Here is a 20,302-nt window from a genome sequence, read left to right as displayed (position 1 = left end):
TTCTGTTTTACCCTTTTAGTACTAGGTTTAATAAATTACATGAGATATTAGATACTTTATTATAAAATAGGCTTTGTGTTTGATGATTTCACCCAGCTGTAGGCTAATGGAAGTGTTCTGAGATGTTTAAGGTAGGCTAGGGTAAGCTCTGACGTTTGGTAGGTTAGATGTAGTAGATGCATTTTTTACTTACATTTTCAACTTACAATAGGCTTATCATGCCATAGCTCCACAGTAAGTTGAAGAAGATCTGAAACCAAAACTTAACAGAGGAAGGAAATAATAAAGAACGTAACAGAAAAATGAAAGAATAGAAAAACAATTTTTAAAATCAATGAAAACAAGAATTGTTTTTCTGAAAAGATCAACAACTTTAAAAAAATTCTTAGCTAGACTAATAAAAAAGGTACAGATAAATAAAACAGAAATAGGGGCACCTGGGTGGCTCTGTCAGTTAAACACCTGCCTTCAGCACATGTCATGATTCCGGGGTCCTGGGATGAAACCCCACATCAGGCTCCCCTGTCAGCAGGAAGCCTGCTTCCCCCCATCCCTCTGCCTGCCACTGTCCCACTGTTTGTGCTCCCTCCCTCTCTGTCAGATAAATAAAATCTTTAAAAAAAAGAAAGAAAGAAAAGGAATGAAGAGAGGACATTTCAATTAATGTCATAGAAATAAGAAGAATTATAAGACTACTAAGAATAATCATATGCCAACAAATTGGATACCTGTAAGAAGAAAAAGGAAAACTACTACCAAGACTAAATGCATATCAAAACTAAATCACAAAGAAATTTTTAAAATGTGACCAGACAAATAAAGAGGAAGGATATTGGATCAGTAATCAAAAACACCTCAATACAGAAAAGCTCAGGACCAAATGAATTCACTGGAGAATTCAACCAAACATTTAAAGAAAAATTAACACTAATCTCCCTCAAGCTCTTACTAAGAATTGTATAGGAGAAAACACTTCCAAACTCATTCTATGATGTCAGCATTATCCTGATACCAAAACCAGATAAAGACACTACAAGAAAAATAGAAGTCAATTATCATTGGTGATGACTAATGCAAAAATCATTTATAAAATAATAGCAAAATGAATTCAAAAAGTTCATTAAAGGGATCATACATTATGACCAAGTGGGATTTATCCCTGGAACATAAGAATGGTTTAATGTATTAAAAAATCAATCAATGTAGTTCCACACATTAATAAATGAATGACAACAAAACCCCACATGACCATTTCATTTGATGCCCAAAAAAGTGACAAAAATTCAGCACTATGATATCATAAAAACACCCAACAAACTAACAGAAGTACCTCAACATAATAAAAGCCATACATGATCACAGACAATATCACACTCAACAGTGAAAGACTGTCTTCTTTTTTTCTAAGTACAGGAAAAAAGACAACCATGTCCACCCTCACCACACTATTCGGCATAGTACTATAGGTCCTAACTACAGGATTTAGAGAACAAAAAGAAAAAAAGGTATTGAAATGAGAAATAAGTAAAATTATGTCTGTTAACCAATGATTTCATATGCAGAAAACCCTGCAGATTCCACCAAAAAAAATTGTTTGAGCTAGGAAACAATTTCAGCAGTTATAATATAAAATCAACACACAAAAATCAATTGTTTCTGTACACAAACATGATCAATCACAAAAGGGAATTAAGAAAATGCTCCCTTTTACTATAGTATCAAAAAGGATAAAATACTTAAGAATAGACTTAGCCAATGAGGTGAAAGTCTTGCACACTGAAAGCTGAAGGCATTGGTAAAAGAAATCAAATAATATACAGACAAATGGAAAGACATCTCATGCTCATTAACTGGAAGACTTTGTAGTGTTAAAATAATGTTAAAATGCCCAAACTACCAGATGAAGCTATCTACAAATTCACTGCAATCTTTATTAGAATCCCAATGGCATATTTTTCAGAAATAGAGAAAAATAGCCTACAAGAAAATGTTACAGTGCCTCATTTCCCAATTTTGAAACATACTACAAAGCAACAGTAATGAAAACTATATGGTAGTAGCATAAAAACAGATATATGGAGCAATGGAATAGAATAGAGCATCCAGAAATAAAGCCCTGAGTATATATGGCCAAATGTTTTTCAACACTGGTGCCAGCATACACAGTGGAAAATGATCAGTGTCTTCAACAAATGGCACTGGAAAATCTATATCTACCTACATGTCAAAGAATGAAGTTGGACTCTTACTTTAAATCATATACAAAAGTTAACTCAAAATTGGCATAAATGTATGACCTAAAATTATGAAACTCCTGGAAAAAAGCATAGGAAAAAACCTTCAGTACATTGGATTCGGCAACCACTTGTTGGATATGAGACCAAACACACAGGCAACAAAAGTACAAATAAACAAATGGGATTACATTAAACTTAACTTTTCTGCATCAAAGAAAACAATCAACAGAGTGAAAAGGCAGCTTACAGAATGGGAGAAAGCATTTACAAACCACATATCTGATAAGAAGTTAATATGTAGAATATACAAAAGAAATCCTATAGCTTAACAACAACAAAAAAACTTTAAAATTCTTTATTAATAGAAATATTAATATTAATAATGAAAAACAGTACAGCAGTTCCTCAAAAAATTAAACATAGAATTAACATATGTTCTAACAATCCAGCTTCTGGGTATACATCCAAAAAATTCAAAGCAAGATCACAAAGAGATATTTACACATTCATGTTCCTTGGAGCATTATTCGCAATAGCCTAAAGGTAGAAGAAACCCAAAGGCCCGTTAATAGAAGACTGGGTAAAGAAAATGCAGTGGGTATATTCACATGCAATGGGATAGTCACAGCCTTAAAAAGGAAGATAATCCTGTCGTGTGCTACAATATGGATGAAACCTGAGGACATTATGCAAAGCAAAATAAGCCAGTCACAAAAGTTCAAATTCCACTCATATGTATTATCTAAAGAAGTCAGAATCATAGAAACAGAAAGTAGAAAGGTATTTGCCAAGGGTGGGGCAGGGGATGCAGCGGGGAGGGGAAATTAGTGTTCAATGGGCATAGAATGTTGGTTTTCAGGATGAAAAGATTCTAGAGATCGGTTGAACAACAATGTGAATATACTTAACAATATTGAACTATACATTTAAAAATGGTCAGTATGGAAAATTTAATACTAAATGCTTTTTACCACAATAAAAAAGAGAATGAAGGAAATTGGGATTCAATGCTAGATCTCTCTGACTTCAAATTATGTACTTATAACTGCTAAATTTAGCTTACTATGAAACAAAAATTTAATGTATAATGTTTTCTTTTCCCTTCACTGACTTATTTTTGTTGAGTATCCTTAAAATTCTGTTTTCCTATTTCTAATTGCTTTGTAAATTTACAGGAATATGATTTTAGAATATGTATAGGCATTGTACTAAGTCAGCATAACCATGTGTAAAAAAAAAAAAACAAAACCTTCCCACTCTTTAGTGAGTCAATGGACTTCAATTTTTGTAACCTCTGCTAATATTTAGCTCAGCTTCCCTGCCTCATACCCACCTCTTCTGGAGTCAACAGACACCCTATGGAATGAAACATTTTTATAACATATCTTAAAATTTTCATATCTGAAAGTTTCCTATATCTAAATCTATTATTATTTATTTATTTATTTATTTATTTTGCTAACCCTTGTTTATGGTAGCTAATTTTCTTTTGAATTTTGAGGTCATATATGGCTGGAAATAATCTGTGGGAATACCTGCTTGAAGTGCATTCCTACAGAGAGAAATATTCTTTGCCTCCAACAGGTGCCCTTGGATCTTACCAACCAGGAATAAATGTAGCCTCATAGTTCAGAATCTCCTAACTATCCATGTTGTACAAATTAAAAACCTAAACCCATACAAGATCAGAAATATAATCATGAATCCTCAATATGAAAATTTTATTCGTTTTTCTGTTATTTCATTTATCTAGAACCGAGAACAAAACAGATAACTTGTTTTATCCCTTCACTTAAAAGTAGCATATTTGTTTTGTAGACTATTCTTTCAACGAGGCTGAAGCAGTTAAACATTATATGTGGGGCTTGAGGGTTTCACTGAGGATGTAGTTCTTTTGAAAAAAAGAAAAATAGACTGACAAGCTTTAAAAATATAAAAAATGCTTTACTTTACACAAAGACATGTAGAGAAACTCATATATAAAATAAATGAATTGAACACTTGGCTTATGAACAATTTTTAAGAAGTTATTAACTGCAAAAACAAAATAAATATTTATCAAAAATGGTTTTAAAATTTTTATTACATCATTGAAATCAAGTTAAATACAAAGGTTAAATCACTTTAAAATAGCAATACATAAAAAAGGACCTACCAGAATTTTATCCACAACAATATATATTTCAAGATATTGAGGATGTAACTTGAAAAATTCAGTTCTCTGGAAAACACACAACATGAGTCCTGAGGAATTTCCAAAAATTTACCTTCTATTGAAATTATATTCAGAAACTGAGAGATGTGGTGCTACTGACTACATAATAAAGCGGCATCCAAATACAAAATTTAGGTACTATTCAGAAAATTCCAGTCCAAAAAGTTCCTGTGGTTAATAAAGGTGTTCAATGAGATCCCAAGCTACAAGATACAAGAATCCAGGTATCTGTTGATTATAGCAATAGTTGCAATTGGAAATTTTAAGATTACAACATAAATCTTTTCTTTCTTCCCTTGTGATAGTTTTCATAGTAGTCTTCCATGTGGACAGATTTTCTGCTACCAGTTATTAGGAAACTACTTCTGGCAAACAATAAAGTTAAGAAAAATATTACTGAAGTTTACAACCAATGGCAGTTCACTGGAGCCAGGAATGCTATTTATGACATTAAAGCAGTTTACTAGCCTTTGTGGAAGAAGAATTCATCACATTGCTTTACATGTACCTTATATAGGCCACTAATAGTATTTCTGAACTCTCTTAAAACAAAGACTTAATTAGAAATGCAGATTATGTGATATTTTCACCTAATTTATCAGCCTAATTGAGGAAAAGGAGTAATTTACATTAGCTATTCAAATGTCCACATGCAAAAATTAATTTTTTGGTTTCTGGAATCCTATATTCACATGTGTCCAAGATTAATTACCTAAGTCTTTACTAAACTTTAATCTAATGACAAGCTTAATGGGGAACTTAATTTTATTATTTACCCATTTTAAAAGCCAAGCAAGGTCCTCATGAAAAAGGAAAACAATCTTAAATCTGCAGGTCATCAAATTTTGCTCTGAAAGTAGTTTTCATTTCATGAAATTATAAGAAATAAGTTAAATTTAAGTCAACACTTACTTCTGAACTTTTCCTGATATGATAATATATGTTATTATAGCTGTAAGTCTTAGTTTCTCCTAAGAGAGGTACAACAATGTCATATTTTTCTTCATAAATCATGTGCACAAATCCTGATACAGCCTCCATTGGTTCAATTCCATATGAGATGTTTTTAAGCTGTAATGTTCCCCTGAGTATTAAAAAATCAAAACAAGTCTGAAATTATTCTACCAAAACTATAATATTCTAAGGAGTAATTTTGGCAAAAAAAAAAAATTTTTTTCTTACATTTTTTTTGGTTTCTCTGGTTATTCATTGAGGTGTTAAACTCAAGACTGAAATAGTAATACCACAGGATGCATACTGCCTTATATTACAAATATTCTAAGAGAAATATTTTTATTATCTTAAAGAAAGCATATAAGTGGCATGGATCCATGTGATTAAACAGGTTAGGAACCCTTCCTAGAGTACAGATTTTCTAAGCCAGCTTGTCAGATCTTTAGGCACTCTCTTCCTTAGTGTTAGGTCCTTTCTTCTTTTTGAGATAACTACTCTTCCCTGAGACTTAATGTCACACATCATTTTTTGTGTGGACTTAAATGAAGATATTATCTACCTAAAAATGACTGGAAGCAGAGCTAAAATACCTATCAGATCTAGGCATTCTACAATTTTCAACCATGCTAGGAAATTAAGAAATCAATAAAAATATTAAAAATCTAGAAAAAATAAAGTATGGAGAGACCAACAAACACCCTCTACACTCAAGGCCACTCAAAGCCTCAAGCAACAGATCCTGTTAGAATCAACAAGTAACATAAACAAGGAATTGTGAAACACTGCATCAAAAACTCATGATGTGGGGCACCTGGGTGGCTCAGAGGGTTAAGCCTCTGCCTTCAGCTCAGGTCATGAACTCAGAGTCCTGGGATCGAGCCCCACACTGGGCTCTCTGCTTGGCAGGGTGCCTACTTCCCCCTCTCTTTTTGCCTGCCTCTCTGCCTACTTGTGATCTCTCTCTCTTTCTGTCAAATAAATAAATAAAATCTAAAACAAAACAAAACAAAACAAAAAACCACCTCATCATGTATATTATGGTGACTAATATAACAAAATAAAAATTAAAAAAAAAAAAAAGAATCAACAAGTAGTCTTCCAACAGGGACAAATGCTGCCAAGGTGACCAATATTTTATTTTGCCAGTAATTCTGAGTCACTCCTTAGGGAACTAAGATAACAAAGTTGAATATAGAACTAGAAAAGATAAACGGAGGATCAACTCAGGTTAACAGGATTAATACTGGCAAATGGAATATCTTTAAATAGGTTACAACCTGAGTCCTGAACAAGTATGGAGTGACACAAGAGAATGTGGAAATCCTGCAACATATCCATGGTAACTGCAATCCACCTGAAAAAAAATATACAAGAATAAATGAAGAATTTATTTTTAAAACGGACATCCCACCTGTATCATTTGTATTTATTACTTTATCTACCCTAGTACTTTAACATGCATAGGCAATTAGCCAATGAAATTTTGCCAGGTAGGATTAAAAATTAGTCCAAGTTATTCAATTTCAGTGAATGTGTAAAATAATATTCTAGAAATTTCAGAATATTTACATCTTTAAAGATAATCCAGAGTAAGAAGTCTGTAAGAAAAATCTGTCTTACCTGCGCTAACAAAGGCTGAGAATGTTGGATGTCATCGTTGTCATAAAAGTAAACAACAGAAACTGAAGATAAAAATAATCTAGACAAAAAAATCACAAAACATGCTCAAGTTGTGAAACAGAAAACATAGAAAAAATTATTCTTCATAATACAAATTGTTCTTTCACTGAGGAATTGTAGTGCCAATTACCTTTACATAGTCAATCGTCCAAATACTTTTCTGTCATTTACAATAAACCAGGTGCTGAAGAAAGTATTTTAACTACAGTAACATACAATACTAAAATACATGTCAATGAACAACCAAAACAGCTAGAAATAGTAAATAGTAAAATAACATAGGTCCCAAGTTCCAGCATAGAATTTGAAAATTTTTGTGTTTATTTATTTTTGTGTTTAAAAATGTTGCGTTAAATCTGATTCCAGATCTTAAACCTAAATCTTAAAGGGTTAGAACAAAATTTTTAAAATATTTTCTTGAGGAGGAGGGGCAAGATGGCAGAGAAGTAAGAGACCCTGTTTCAACCGGTCCCGTAAAGTGAGCTAAATATCTACCAGAACACTCTGAACACCCATGAAATCGGCCTGAGATGTAAGATTACACACTTCTGGATCGCTACAGGGGCAGAAGACAGCAGTGAAGAGGTAAAGCAGAGTGGGAATGCTTGGACTGATATTGGAGGATAAACAGAAGAGGAGGGAGCCACCAGAAGGGACACATTAGAAAGTAATACCCCAATATGAAAGTGCCCTGTGATTGGGGACAAACAATAACTTGGAGTCTGGTTAAAAGCACTCAAAAAGAGCAAAAGATCTTAAGAGGCAACTGATGGAATCTGGTGGTCAAGGGCATGGGCCCAGGACGGTCACCTCTGGTGACCACCCATGCCAGAGAGAGTCTGGCGGGGCCACCAATCTGTGGTCCTTGAGCCCATGGCTTTCTGCTGCTTGCACTACCACTCAGGTTGGGCACACTCCCACCTGAGACAGCCTGGTGTGGGCACCAGTGGGCGGCCTCTGGGCCTACAGCCTTCCTCGACCTGCGTGACCACGGGGTCTGAGCATGCCCAGCCCGCACCTAAGAGAACCCAGTGCCAACTCAGGTTGGGGTCTCTCAGCCTGCAGCCTTTGGCGACCTGCACCTCCCATGGCATGGACCGGAGATAGCATTCCCAGCAACAGCAGTAACTGGAATCAGGCTCACCCAGACCAATATTGCTCACAGTTTTAGTGGCACCAGGGTGCAGAGACAAGCAGGGGCCTCAGGCAACCACTGGGAGAGTGGCTGGGGGTGTGCACCGCCAGTGGGAGGTTGTGGTGTCTAGCACAGTTTGCAGAGAGGGAGTCTGTGTTTTCTGGACCATCCAGAGGGGAGTTGACTGAGGCTTCTCTCTGAGGCAGAGGTCTGGGGGTGGACAGTTTGTTTTCCACTAAACCTCTGAAAAGCCAAAAAGCCACCAAAGAACAAAACCCTCCAGAGAACATAATCCTGAAAAGCAGTTTCCACAGAGCCCAGTCCCTTGAAAGCAGGCAGGGTGACTCAACCCAAGCAGTACTGACTGGAAAACAATGTGGCAGGCCCCTCCCCAAGAAAACTAGCCAAAGGAACAAGACAATAACCACAGGGTCCCCAGACATCAGGAGAAAACAATAAATTAAGCTCCCAGTATTGTCCCAATGCCTGTATAATTCATAGATACAACTTTTCTTCTTTTTTTTATTAGTTCTCACACTTCTTCTTTTAATTTTTTTAACCTACTTACCATTACAACCAGAGGTTTAACACAACACATTGCATAATAACTTTTTAACTTGAACTTTTTTCATACATATATTGTGTTTTTCTTCCTTTTTTTAAATACATATAGACATAAGCTTCAAGGTAATCATTTTTCCCTATTCAATACTACCTCTATATATAGACCAGTTTTAATTTCCCTGTATCTATGGAAAGTTGAGTCCTTTAACAAAGATAACAATATTCATCCAGGAAGATCCGAAATAACCTTCCTCGCTCACATCAAGGGTTTATAACCACCTTCCCATCTTATTCTTCTGTGGGTGTTTCTCTGTATTTGTTTTTGTACTATATAAATATTATCCTTGGGGTTCCTTTTGGCTAGATTTTTCTTCCTTTTTTTTCTTGTCTTTTACTTTTGTCAGTCGTTTTAATTGTTCATTTTTGTTTATGTACCTTATAAATCTTACTTTTGGGGATCATTTTGGCTGGGTTTCTCTTTTTTTTTTTTTTTTTTTTCTATTTTTCTCTCTCTTTTTTCTTTCTTTTTGGTGATGACTTCCGATTACTCTGAAACTTTTCAGGGTGCACCTTGCCTAGATTGTGGTTGATATATTCAGCTAAACAACCCCTCAAACACCTGACCCCTCAAACTCTCTGACCCTTTGGAAGCAATTCCCTGGCCAAGGGAAGTTGTGTCTCAGGAAGGTGGCTCCTGTTTGTGCCTGGGTGTGGTTACAAGGTGGCCCAGAGCCTCCCCTGGAGCTGTCAGTCCAGGCAAAGCCAAGAGCATCAGAATGAGTCTCTGACTTCCTAGTGGCTGCAGGTAGCTCAGAGTCTGACTTTAGTGAAACAGGGTGTAGTTCTTCTCCACACTCTGTATGGTCTGGCCGTGCAGGTGGGGAGAAGTCAGTCTAATTAAAGATTGTGCAGTTCCTAGTGACAGGTGCCAAGAGGTTATGATACAGGTTTCTTGGGTCTGATGTACAGTGTGAATAAATGCTTGCAGCTCTTAGCCCTTTTCGATCAATGAAGCACTTTTTTATTAATATTTTTCTTTGTATGTAAAGGAGGAACCGTAACTCTCCGTAGCTGTACATATAACCCTTTTCTCCTAAAGAGGAGTCAGTCAGTGCTCCTATATTTTTCATTTTTTGTCAAAGTAGGAAGTAAATATTTTAGAACTGTTAAATATATAAATAAAGTGAACAAAGTTTTAAAAAAAAATGACTAGAAGGAAGAACACCCAACAGAGTAAATATTCAGAGACTGTGCCCTCTGCCACAAAACTACTGGATATGAACATAAACATATGTCACAAAGGAAATTCAGGGTAACAATTATCCAAGCAATGGCTAGGATGGAGAAGACCATTAGTGGCAACATAGAAACTCTAAGGGCAGAAATGAGATCCAATTGAATCTAAATACTCTAACAGCCAGTGTAACTGAGGCAGAAGATCGACTTAGTGATCTAGAAGACAAACTGAGAGAAGAAGGATCAGGAGGACACCTGGAATAAACAGCTTAGAAGCCATGAAAATAGAATTAGGGAAATAAATGACACCATGAAACATTCCAACATCAGAATTATTGGGATCCCTGAGCAGGTGGAGAAAGAGGGAAGACTAGAAGATATAGGTGAACAAATTCTGGATGAAAATTTCCCCAATTTGGGGTATGGAACAAGTGTTCATGTCCTAGAGGCAGAAAGGACACCCCCCAAGACCAATGAGTCTAGAAAGACATCCAGATACTTAATTGTTAAATTCATGAATCATAATTTTAGGCAAGAGGTCTTAAGGGCAGCTAGGGAGAAGAGATTCCTTACATACAGAGAAAGGCCCATTAGAATAACATCAGACCTGCCCACAGAGACCTGGCAAGCCAGAAAGGGCTGACAAGACATATTCAGGGCACTAAATGAGAAGAACATGCAGCCAAGAATACTTTATCCAGCAAGGCTGACATTCAAAATAGATGGAGACAGAGAGAGCTTCCAAAACAGGCAAGGTTTTAAAAAGTCTGTGACCAACAAGCTGGCACTACAAGAAATATCAAAGGGTTTTTTTTTTTATAAAAGAAGAAAGAACCCAAGAATGACATAGAAAAGAAGTTTACAGAGACAATCTATAGAAACAAGGACTTCTCAGGCAACATGATCTCACTAAAAACTTATGTTTCAATAATCACTCTCAACGTGAACAGCCTAAATGCTCCCGTAAAAAGGCACGGGGTTACATATGCTGTACCTGTCCATATGCTTTCCACAAGAGACACATTCGGAACCTAAAGATACATCCAGACTGAAAGTGAAGGGATGGAGAAGCATCCTTCATGCAAATGGGCCTCAAAAGAAAGCTGGAGTAGCTATTCTCATATAAGATAAATTAGATTTTAAGCTAAAGACTATAGTAAGTGATACTGAAGGACACTACATCATTCTTAAAGGGTCTATCCACCAAGAAGATCTAACAATTGTAAATATTTATGCCCCCAACATGACAGCAGCCAACTACTAAGCCAACTGTTAATTAAAGAGTCATATTGATAGGAATACATTAATTGTAGGAGATCTTAACACGCCACTCTCAGTAATAGATCATCTAAGCAGAAAATCAATAAAGAAACAAAAGCTTTGAATGACACATTGGACCAGAAGGAACTCATAGATATATACAGAACATTCCACCCTAAAACAACAGAATACTCATTCTTCTCAAGCACTCATGGAGCTTTCTCCAGAATAGACCACATACAGCGTAACAAATCAGGGCTCAGTTGATACCAAAAGACTGAGATTATTCCCTGCATATTCTCAGATCATGATGCTTTGAAACTGGAACTCAATCACAAGAAAAAAGTTTGGAAGGAATACAAACACTTGGAAGCTAAAGACTGTCCTGCTCAAGAATGCTTGGTTCAACCAGGAAATCAAAGAAGAACTTAAAACAATTCATGGAAACCAATGAGAATGAAGACACATCAGTCCAAAACCTATGTGATATAGCAAAAGCAGCCCTAAGGGGGAAATACATCTAAGCCTCACTCAAAAAAAATTGAAAAATCCAGAATACACCAGCTCTCTTTATAGCTGAAAGAACTGGAAAATCAACAACAAATTAAGCCAACCCCACACATAAGAAGAGAAATAATTAAGATTAGAGCAGAGATCAATGAGTTAGAAACTAGAGATATAGTACAACACATCAACAAAACTAGAAGCTGGTTCTTTAAAAGAATCAATAAGATAGATAAACCACTGGCCATACTAATTCAAAAGAAAAGAGAGAGGACCCAAATTAATTAAATTATGAATGAAAGGGGAGAGATCATGACTAACACCAAGAAAATAGAAAGAATGATCAGAAATTATTATCAACAGTTATATGCCAAAAAGTTAAACAACCTAAAAGAAATGAATGCATTCCTGGAAAACTTTAAATTTCCAAGACTGAAACAAGAAGAAGCTGGCAGCCTGAATAGACCAATTTCTAGTAACAAGATTGAAGCAGTGACCAAAAACCTCCCAAAAAAACAAGAGCCCAGGACCGGACGGATTCCCTGGGGAATTCAATCAAACACTCAAAGAAGAAATAATACCTATTCTCCTGAAGCTCTTTCAAAAAAAGAAACAGAAGGAAAACTTCCAGACTCTTTCTATGAAGTTAGCATTACCTGGATCCCCAAACCAGGCAAAGACCCCATCAAAAAGGAGAATTTCTGACCAATATCCCTGACAAATATAGATACCAAGATTCTCAAGAAGATCCTAGCAAATAGGATCCAACAGTACACTAAAAAGATTATCCACCATGCACCCTGGGATGCAAGGGTGGTTCAACATTTGCAAATCAATCAATGTGATAGAATCAATAAGAGAAGAGAGAATAACCACATGGTCCTCTCAACTGATGCGGAAAAAGCATTTGACAAAATGCAGTACCCGTTCCTGATTAAAACTCTGAAATATAGGGATCGAGGGAACATTCCTCAGCTTCATAAAATCTATCTATGAAAAACCCACAGTGAATATCATCTTCAGTGGGGAAAAGCTGACAGCCTTTCCCTTTTGAGATCAGGAATACGACAAGGATGACTATTGTCGCCACTGTTGCTTAACATAGTATTAGAAGTCCTAGCAACAGCAATCAGACAACAAAAATAAATAAAAGGTATGAAAATTGGCAAAGAAGTCAAACTCTCTCTCTTCACAGATAACATGATACTTTATATGGAAAACCCAAAAGACTCCACCTCCAAACTACTAGAATTCATACAGCAATTCAGTAATGTGGCAGGATACAAAATCAAGGCACAGAAACCAGTTGCTTTCTTATACACTAACAAAGAAAATGTAGAAAGGGAAATGAGAGAATTTATTCTATTTATGATAGCACCAAGAACCATAAGACCTGGGAATAAACCTAACCAAAGAGGTAAAGGATCTGAACTCAAGGAACTACAGAACACCCATGAAAGAAATTGAAGAAGACACAAAAAGATGGAAAAGTGGAGGAGGAGTCAAGATGGCAGAGAAGTAGGCTGAGACAACATCAGGTAGCAGGAGATCAGCTAGATAGCTTATCAAACCATTGCAAACACCTACAAATCCAACAGGAGATTGAAGAGAAGAAGAGCAACAATTCTAGAACAGAAAATTGACCACTTTCTGAAAGGACTAGGGGAGAAGTGACTCCAAAGCAACTGGAAAATAGACCACAAGGGGAGGGGCTGGCTCCCAGCAAGTGACTGAACAATGGAGCACAAAATCAGGACTTTCAAAAATCTGCTCCACTGAGGGACATCGCTCCAGAGGCTAAACTGGGGTGAAGTCCACACGGGGTCAGCATGGCTCCAGGTCTCACAGGGTCACAGAAGGGTCAGGGGTGTCTGAGTGTCACAGAGCTCGCAGGTATTAGAGCATGGAAGCAAGCTACAGAGAGAGAGCTGAAGAGTGAGCTCTCAACTCAGGGTTACCTTGAGCTGTAATCCGTGGCACAGGCCACTGCTCTGTGAGTGGGGTCCCTACAAGATCCGGGGAGACACCCCTGGAAGAGCTCAGGGGTTTGCGGAGTTCAGAGACTCCAGGTGGAGCTGTGTGCCAGAGACAGAGACACTTGGTCACAGGCTGGGTGAGTTTGGAGTGCGGCCAGAGGCCAAGGAGACGGGAGTGATTGAGCGCTTTTCTCTGAGGGTGCACTGAGGAGTGGGGCCCTGAGGTCTTGGCTCCTCTGGACCAGAGATTGGGAGGCTGCCATTTTCATTCCCGTCCCCCGGAACTCTACAGAAAGCATTCAGGGAACAAAAGCTCCCAAAAGCGAACCCAAGAGGATTACTTAGCCTGGCCCCTGGCAATGGTGGTGCAATTATGCCTCCAGCAAAGAGGCTTGAGAATCACTACAACAGGCCCCTCCCCCAGAAGATCAACAAGAAATCCAGCCAAGACCAAGTTCACTTACCAAGGAGAATGGCAGAATTCCAGAGGAGGAGAAAGCAAAGCATGGAATTCATGGCTTTCTCCCAATGATTCTTTAGTCTTGCAGTTAATTTATTTTATTTTTTTCTTCTGTTTAATTTTTTTAAACTTTTACCCTTTCCTCTTTTAATGCTTTTTAACTAGCTTTTCTTAACAATACCTTTCATAAAAAAAAAAAAATAATCTTTTTTGAACCTTCATTCTTAGAGTCATATTTTATCTTTCATTGTATCTAACTTTCTTTTTTGTATACATAGGGTTTTTTCTTCTAAAAAATTTGGGGTACAACTTCTTCTAATAGATCAAAATATACCCTAAATCTTGCTCCGGGCTTGTTCTAGTCTCCAGCCCAAGCAAATTATCTCCACTTTCTTTTTCTTTATTCTCCCAACCAACTTACTTTATCAACTCCTTTTTTAAAAATTAAAAAAAAACTTTTTTTTTCATCTTTATAGGCATATTCTATCCCTTCATTGTGTTAATCCTTATATATGTTTTTCATTCTTTAAAATTTTGGGAAGTAGTTTCTTCTAAGACACCAAAATTCTCCCAAAGTTAAGTGGGTGACCCTATTCTAGTCAACAGTCTAATATATATTTTTTTTCTTTTTTATATTTTCCCTTTATTTGTTTTCTTTTTTTAATTTTTTTCCCTCTGAACTTTTTATCCCCTTTCTCCCCCCCATGATTTGGGGTCTCTTCTGATTTGGTTAAAGCACATTTTCCTGGGGTCTTTGCCACCCTTTAAGTACTTTATTTGCTCCTTCATATATTCTTATCTGGATAAAATAACAAGGCAGAAAAACTCACCACAAAAAAAAGAACAAGAGCCAGTACCAAAGGCTAGGGACCTAATCAATACAGACACTGGTGATATGTCAGATCTAGAGTTCAGAATGATGATTCTCAAGGTGCTAGCCAGGCTCAAAAAAGGCATGGAAGATATTAGAGAAACCCTCTCAGAGAGATAAAAGCCCTTCCTGGAGAAATAAAAGAACTAAAATCTAACCAAGTTGAAACCAAAAAAGCTATTAATGAGGTGCAGTAAAAAAAAAAAAAAAAATGGAGGCTCTTACTGCTAGGATAAATGAGGCAGAAGAAAGAATAAGTGATATAGAAGACCAAATGACAGAGAATAAAGAAGCTGAGCAAAAGAGAGACAAACAAATACTAGACCACGAGGGGAGAATTCGAGAAATAAGTGACACCTTAAGACAAAACAACATTAGAATAATTGGGATTCCAGAAGAAGAAAGAGAGAGGGGAGCAGAAGGTATACTGGAGAGTATTATTGTAGAGAATTTCCCTAATATGGCAAAGGGAACAGGCATCAAAATCCAGGAGCTGCAGAGAAGCCCCCTCAAAATCGATAAGAATAGGTCCATACCCCATCACCTAATAGTAAAATTTACAAGTCTTGGTGACAAAGAGAAAATCCTGAAAGCAGCCCGGGAAAAAAAGTCTGTAACATATAATGGTAAAAATATTAGGGGGCACCTGGGTGGCTCAGTGGGTTAAAGCCTCTGCCTTCAGCTCAGGTCATGATCCCAGGGTCCTGGGAATGAGCCCCGCATCGGGCTCTCTGCTTGGCGGGGAGCCTGTTTCCTCTCCCTCTCTCTGCCTGCTTCTCTGCCTACTTATGACCTCTATGTCAAATAAATAAATAAAATTTTTTTAAAAATGTAAATGTGCTACTAAAAAAAATATTAGTTTGGCAGCGGACTTATCCACAGAGACCTGGCAGGCCAGAAAGAACAGGCATGATATGTTCAGAGCACTAAACAAGAAAACATGCAGCCAAGAATATTATATCCAGCTAAGCTATCATTGAAAATACAAGGAGAGATAAAAAGCTTCCAGGACAAACAAAAACTAAAAGAATTTGTAAACTCCAAAGCAGCTCTACAGGAAATATTGAAAGGGGTGCTCTAAGCAAAGAGACAGCCTAAAAGTAGTAGACCAGAAAGGAATAGACACAATATAAAGTAATAGTCACCTTACAGGCAATACAATGGCACTAAATTCATATCTCTCAATAGTTAACCTGAATGTAAATGGGCTAAATGCCCCAATCAAAAGACACAGGGAATCAGAATGGAGGAAAAAAAAAAAAAACCATCAATATGCTGTCTACAAGAAACTCATTTTAGACCCAAAGACACCTCCAGATTTAAAGTGAGGGGGTGGAAAACAATTTACCATGCTAATGGACATCAGAAGAAAGCAGGAGTGGCAATCCTTACATCAGATCAATTAGATTTTAAGCCAAAGACTATAATAAGAAATGAGGAAGGACACCATATCATACTCAAAGGGTCTGTCCAACAAGAAAATCTAACAATTTTAAATATCTATGCCCCTAACATGGAAGAAGCCAACTATATAAACCTATTAATAACAAAATCAAAGAAACACATCAACAATAATACAATAATAGTAGGGGACTACAACACTCCCCTCACTGAAATGGACAGATCACCCAAGCAAAAGATCAACAAGGAAATAAAGGCCTTCAATGACACATTGGAGAGATGGACATCACAGATATATTCAGAACATTTCATCCCAAAGAAACAGAATACACATTCTTCTCTAGTGCACATGGAACATTCTCCAGAATAGATCACATTCTTGGTCCTAAATCAGGTCTCAACCGTTATCAAAAGATTGGAATCATTCCCTGCATATTTTCAGACCACAATGCTCTGAAGCTAGAACTCAATCACAAGAGGAAATTTGGAAAGAACCCAAATACATGGAGACTAAACAGCATCCTTCTAAAGAATGAATGGGTCAACCAGGAAATTAAAGAAGAATTGAAAAAATTCATGGAAACAAATGATAATGAAAACACAACGGTTCAAAATCTGTGGGACACAACAAAGGCAGTCCTGAGAGGAAAATATATAGCGGTACAAGCCTTTCTCAAGAAACAAGAAAGGTCTCAGGTACACAACCTAACCCTACACCTAAAAGAGCTAGAGAAAGAACAAGAAAGAAACCCTAAACCCAGCAGGAGAAGAGAAATCATAAAGATCAGAGCAGAAATCAATGAAATAGAAACCAAAAAAACAATAGAACAAATCAACGAAACTAGGAGCTGGTTCTTTGAAAGAATTAATAAGATTGATAAACCCCTGGCCAGACTTATCAAAAAGAAAAGAGAAAGGACCCAAATAAATAAAATCATGAATGAAAGAGGAGAGATCACAACTAACACCAAAGAAATACAGACAATTATAAGAACATACTATGAGCAACTCTACGCCAACAAATTTGACAATCTGGAAGAAATGGATGCATTCCTAGAGACATATAAACTACCACAACTGAACCAGGAAGAAATAGAAAGCCTGAACAGACCCATAACCAGTAAGGAGATTGAAACAGTCATCAAAAATCTCCAAACAAACAAAAGCCCAGGGCCAGACGGCTTCCCGGGGGAATTCTACCAAACATTTAAAGAAGAACTAATTCCTATTCTCCTGAAACTGTTCCAAAAAATAGAAATGGAAGGAAAACTTCCAAACTCATTTTATGAGGCCAGCATCACCTTGATCCCAAAACCAGACAAGGATCCCATCAAAAAAGAGAACTACAGACCAGTATCCTTGATGAACACAGATGCAAAAATTCTCACCAAAATACTAGCCAATAGGATTCAACAGTACATTAAAAGGATTATTCACCATGACCAAGTGGGATTTATTCCAGGGCTGCAAGGTTGGTTCAACATCCGCAAATCAATCAATGTGATACAACACATTAATAAAAGAAAGAACAAGAACCATATGATACTCTCCATAGATGCTGAAAAAGCATTTGACAAAGTACAGCATCCCTTCCTGATCAAAACTCTTCAAAGTGTAGGGATAGAGGGCACATACCTCAATATTATCAAAGCCATCTATGAAATACCCACCACAAATATCATTCTCAATGGAGAAAAACTGACAGCTTTTCTGCTAAGGTCAGGAACACGGCAGGGATGCCCATTATCACCACTGCTATTCAACATAGTACTAGAAGTCCTAGTCTCAGCAATCAGACAACAAAAAGAAGTTAAAGGCATCCAAATCGGCAAACAAGAAGTCAAAGTATCCCTCTTTGCAGATGATATGATACTATAAGTGGAAAACCCAAAAGACTCCACTCCAAAACTGCTAGAACTTGTACAGGAATTCAGTAAAGTGTCAGGATATAAAATCAATGCACAGAAGTCAGTTGCACTTCTTTACACCAAAAACAAGACAGAAGAAAGAGAAATTAGGGAGTCCATCCCATTTACAGTTGCACCCAAAACCATAAGATACCTAGGAATAAACCTAACTAAAGAGGCAAAGAATCTATACTCAGAAAACTATAAAGTACTCATGAAAGAAATTGAGGAAGACACAAAGAAATGGAAAAATGTTCCATGTTCCTGGATTGGAAGAACAAATATTGTGAAAATGTCTATGCTACCTAAAGCAATCTACACATTTAATGCAATCCCTATCAAAATCCCATCCATTTTTTTCAAAGAAATGGAACAAATAATCCTAAAATTTATATGGAACCAGAGAAGACCTCGAATAGCCAAAGGATATTGAAAAAGAAAGCCAAAGTTGGTGGCACCACAATTCCAGACTTCAAGCTCTATTACAAAGCTGTCATCATCAAGACAGCATGGTACTGGCACAAAAACAGACACATAGATCAATGGAACAGAATAGAGAGCGAGCCCAGAAATAGACCCTCAACTCTATGGTCAACTAATCTTTGACAAAGCAGGAAAGAATGTCCAATGGAAAAAAGACAGTCTCTTCAACAAATGGTGTTGGGAAAATTGGACAGCCACATGCAGAAATATGAAACTGGACTATTTCCTTACACCACACATGAAAATAGATTCAAAATGGATAAAGGACCTCAATGTGAGGAAGGAATCCATCAAAATCCTTGAGGAGAATACAGGCAGCAACCTCTTCGACCTCAGCCTCAGCAACTTCTTCCTAGGAACAGTGACAAAGGCAAGGGAAGGAAGGGCAAAAATGAACTATTGGGATTTCATCAAGATCAAAAGCTTTTGCACAGCAAAGGAAACAGTTAACAAAACCAAAAGACAACTGACAGAATGGGAGAAGATATTTGCAAACGACATATCAGATAAAGGGCTAGTATTCAAAATCTATAAAGAGCTTAGCAATCTCAACATCCAAAGAATAATCCAATCAAGAAATGGGCAGAGGACATGAACAGATATTTCTGCAAAGAAGACATCCAGATGGCCAACAGACACATGAAAAAGTGCTCCACATCACTCAGCATCAGGGAAATACAGATCAAAACCACAATGAGATACCACTTCACACCAGTCAGAATGGCTAAAATTAACAAGTCAGGAAACGACAGATGCTGGTGAGGATACGGAGAAAAGGGAACCCTCCTACACTGTTGGTAGGAATGCAAGCTTACGCAACCACTCTGTAAAACAGCATGAATGTTCCTCAAAAAGTTGAAAATAGAGTTACTCTATGACCCAGCAATTGCACTACTGGGTATTTACCCTAAAGATACAAAAGTAGTGATCCGAAGGGGCAGGTGCACCGGAGTGTTTATAGCAGCAATGTCCACAATAGCCAAACTATGGAAAGAACCTAGATGTCCATCAACAGAAGAATGGATAAAGAAGATGTGATATATATATACAATGGAATACTATGCAGCCATCTAAAGAAATGAAATCTTGCCATTTGTGATGATGTGGCTGGAACTAGAGGGTATTATGCTTAGCGAAATAAGTCAATCAGAGAAAGACAATTATCATATGATCTCCCTGATATGAGGAAGTTGAGAGTCAACGTGGGGGGCTTGGGGGGTAGGAAAAGAATAAATGAAACAAGATGGGATCGGAAGGGAGACAAACCATAAGAGACTCTTAATCTCACAAAACAAACTGTGGGTTGCTGGGGGTGGGGGGTCGGGAGAGGGTGGTGGGGTTATGTACACTGGGGAGGGTATGTGCTATGGTGAGTGCTGTGAAGTGTGTAAACCTGGCGATTCACAGACCTGTACCCTT

General features: G+C 37.1%; 1 protein-coding gene across 1 annotated transcript in view; it reads right to left on the bottom strand.

Moving 5' to 3' along the window:
• Positions 1 to 20,302, bottom strand: part of LOC111144479 (disintegrin and metalloproteinase domain-containing protein 5-like) — a 190,841-nt gene that overhangs the window by 154,649 nt on the left and 15,890 nt on the right. Inside the window, exons 5-8 of the mRNA XM_022498781.1 lie at positions 7,027 to 7,105; positions 6,684 to 6,760; positions 5,365 to 5,536; positions 4,393 to 4,458 (exon numbers count right to left, since the gene is read on the bottom strand). Coding sequence (XP_022354489.1) covers positions 4,393 to 4,458; positions 5,365 to 5,536; positions 6,684 to 6,760; positions 7,027 to 7,105 — 394 coding nt within the window. The remainder of the gene's footprint in view (positions 1 to 4,392; positions 4,459 to 5,364; positions 5,537 to 6,683; positions 6,761 to 7,026; positions 7,106 to 20,302) is intronic.

The sequence above is a fragment of the Enhydra lutris genome, unplaced genomic scaffold (assembly GCF_002288905.1).
Source record: "Enhydra lutris kenyoni isolate GAN:26980312 unplaced genomic scaffold, ASM228890v2 scaffoldscaffold11, whole genome shotgun sequence".
Classification (NCBI taxonomy): domain Eukaryota; kingdom Metazoa; phylum Chordata; class Mammalia; order Carnivora; family Mustelidae; genus Enhydra; species Enhydra lutris.
Note: the sequence above shows the minus strand (reverse complement) of the source record. Positions and strands in the feature narration are given on the sequence as shown.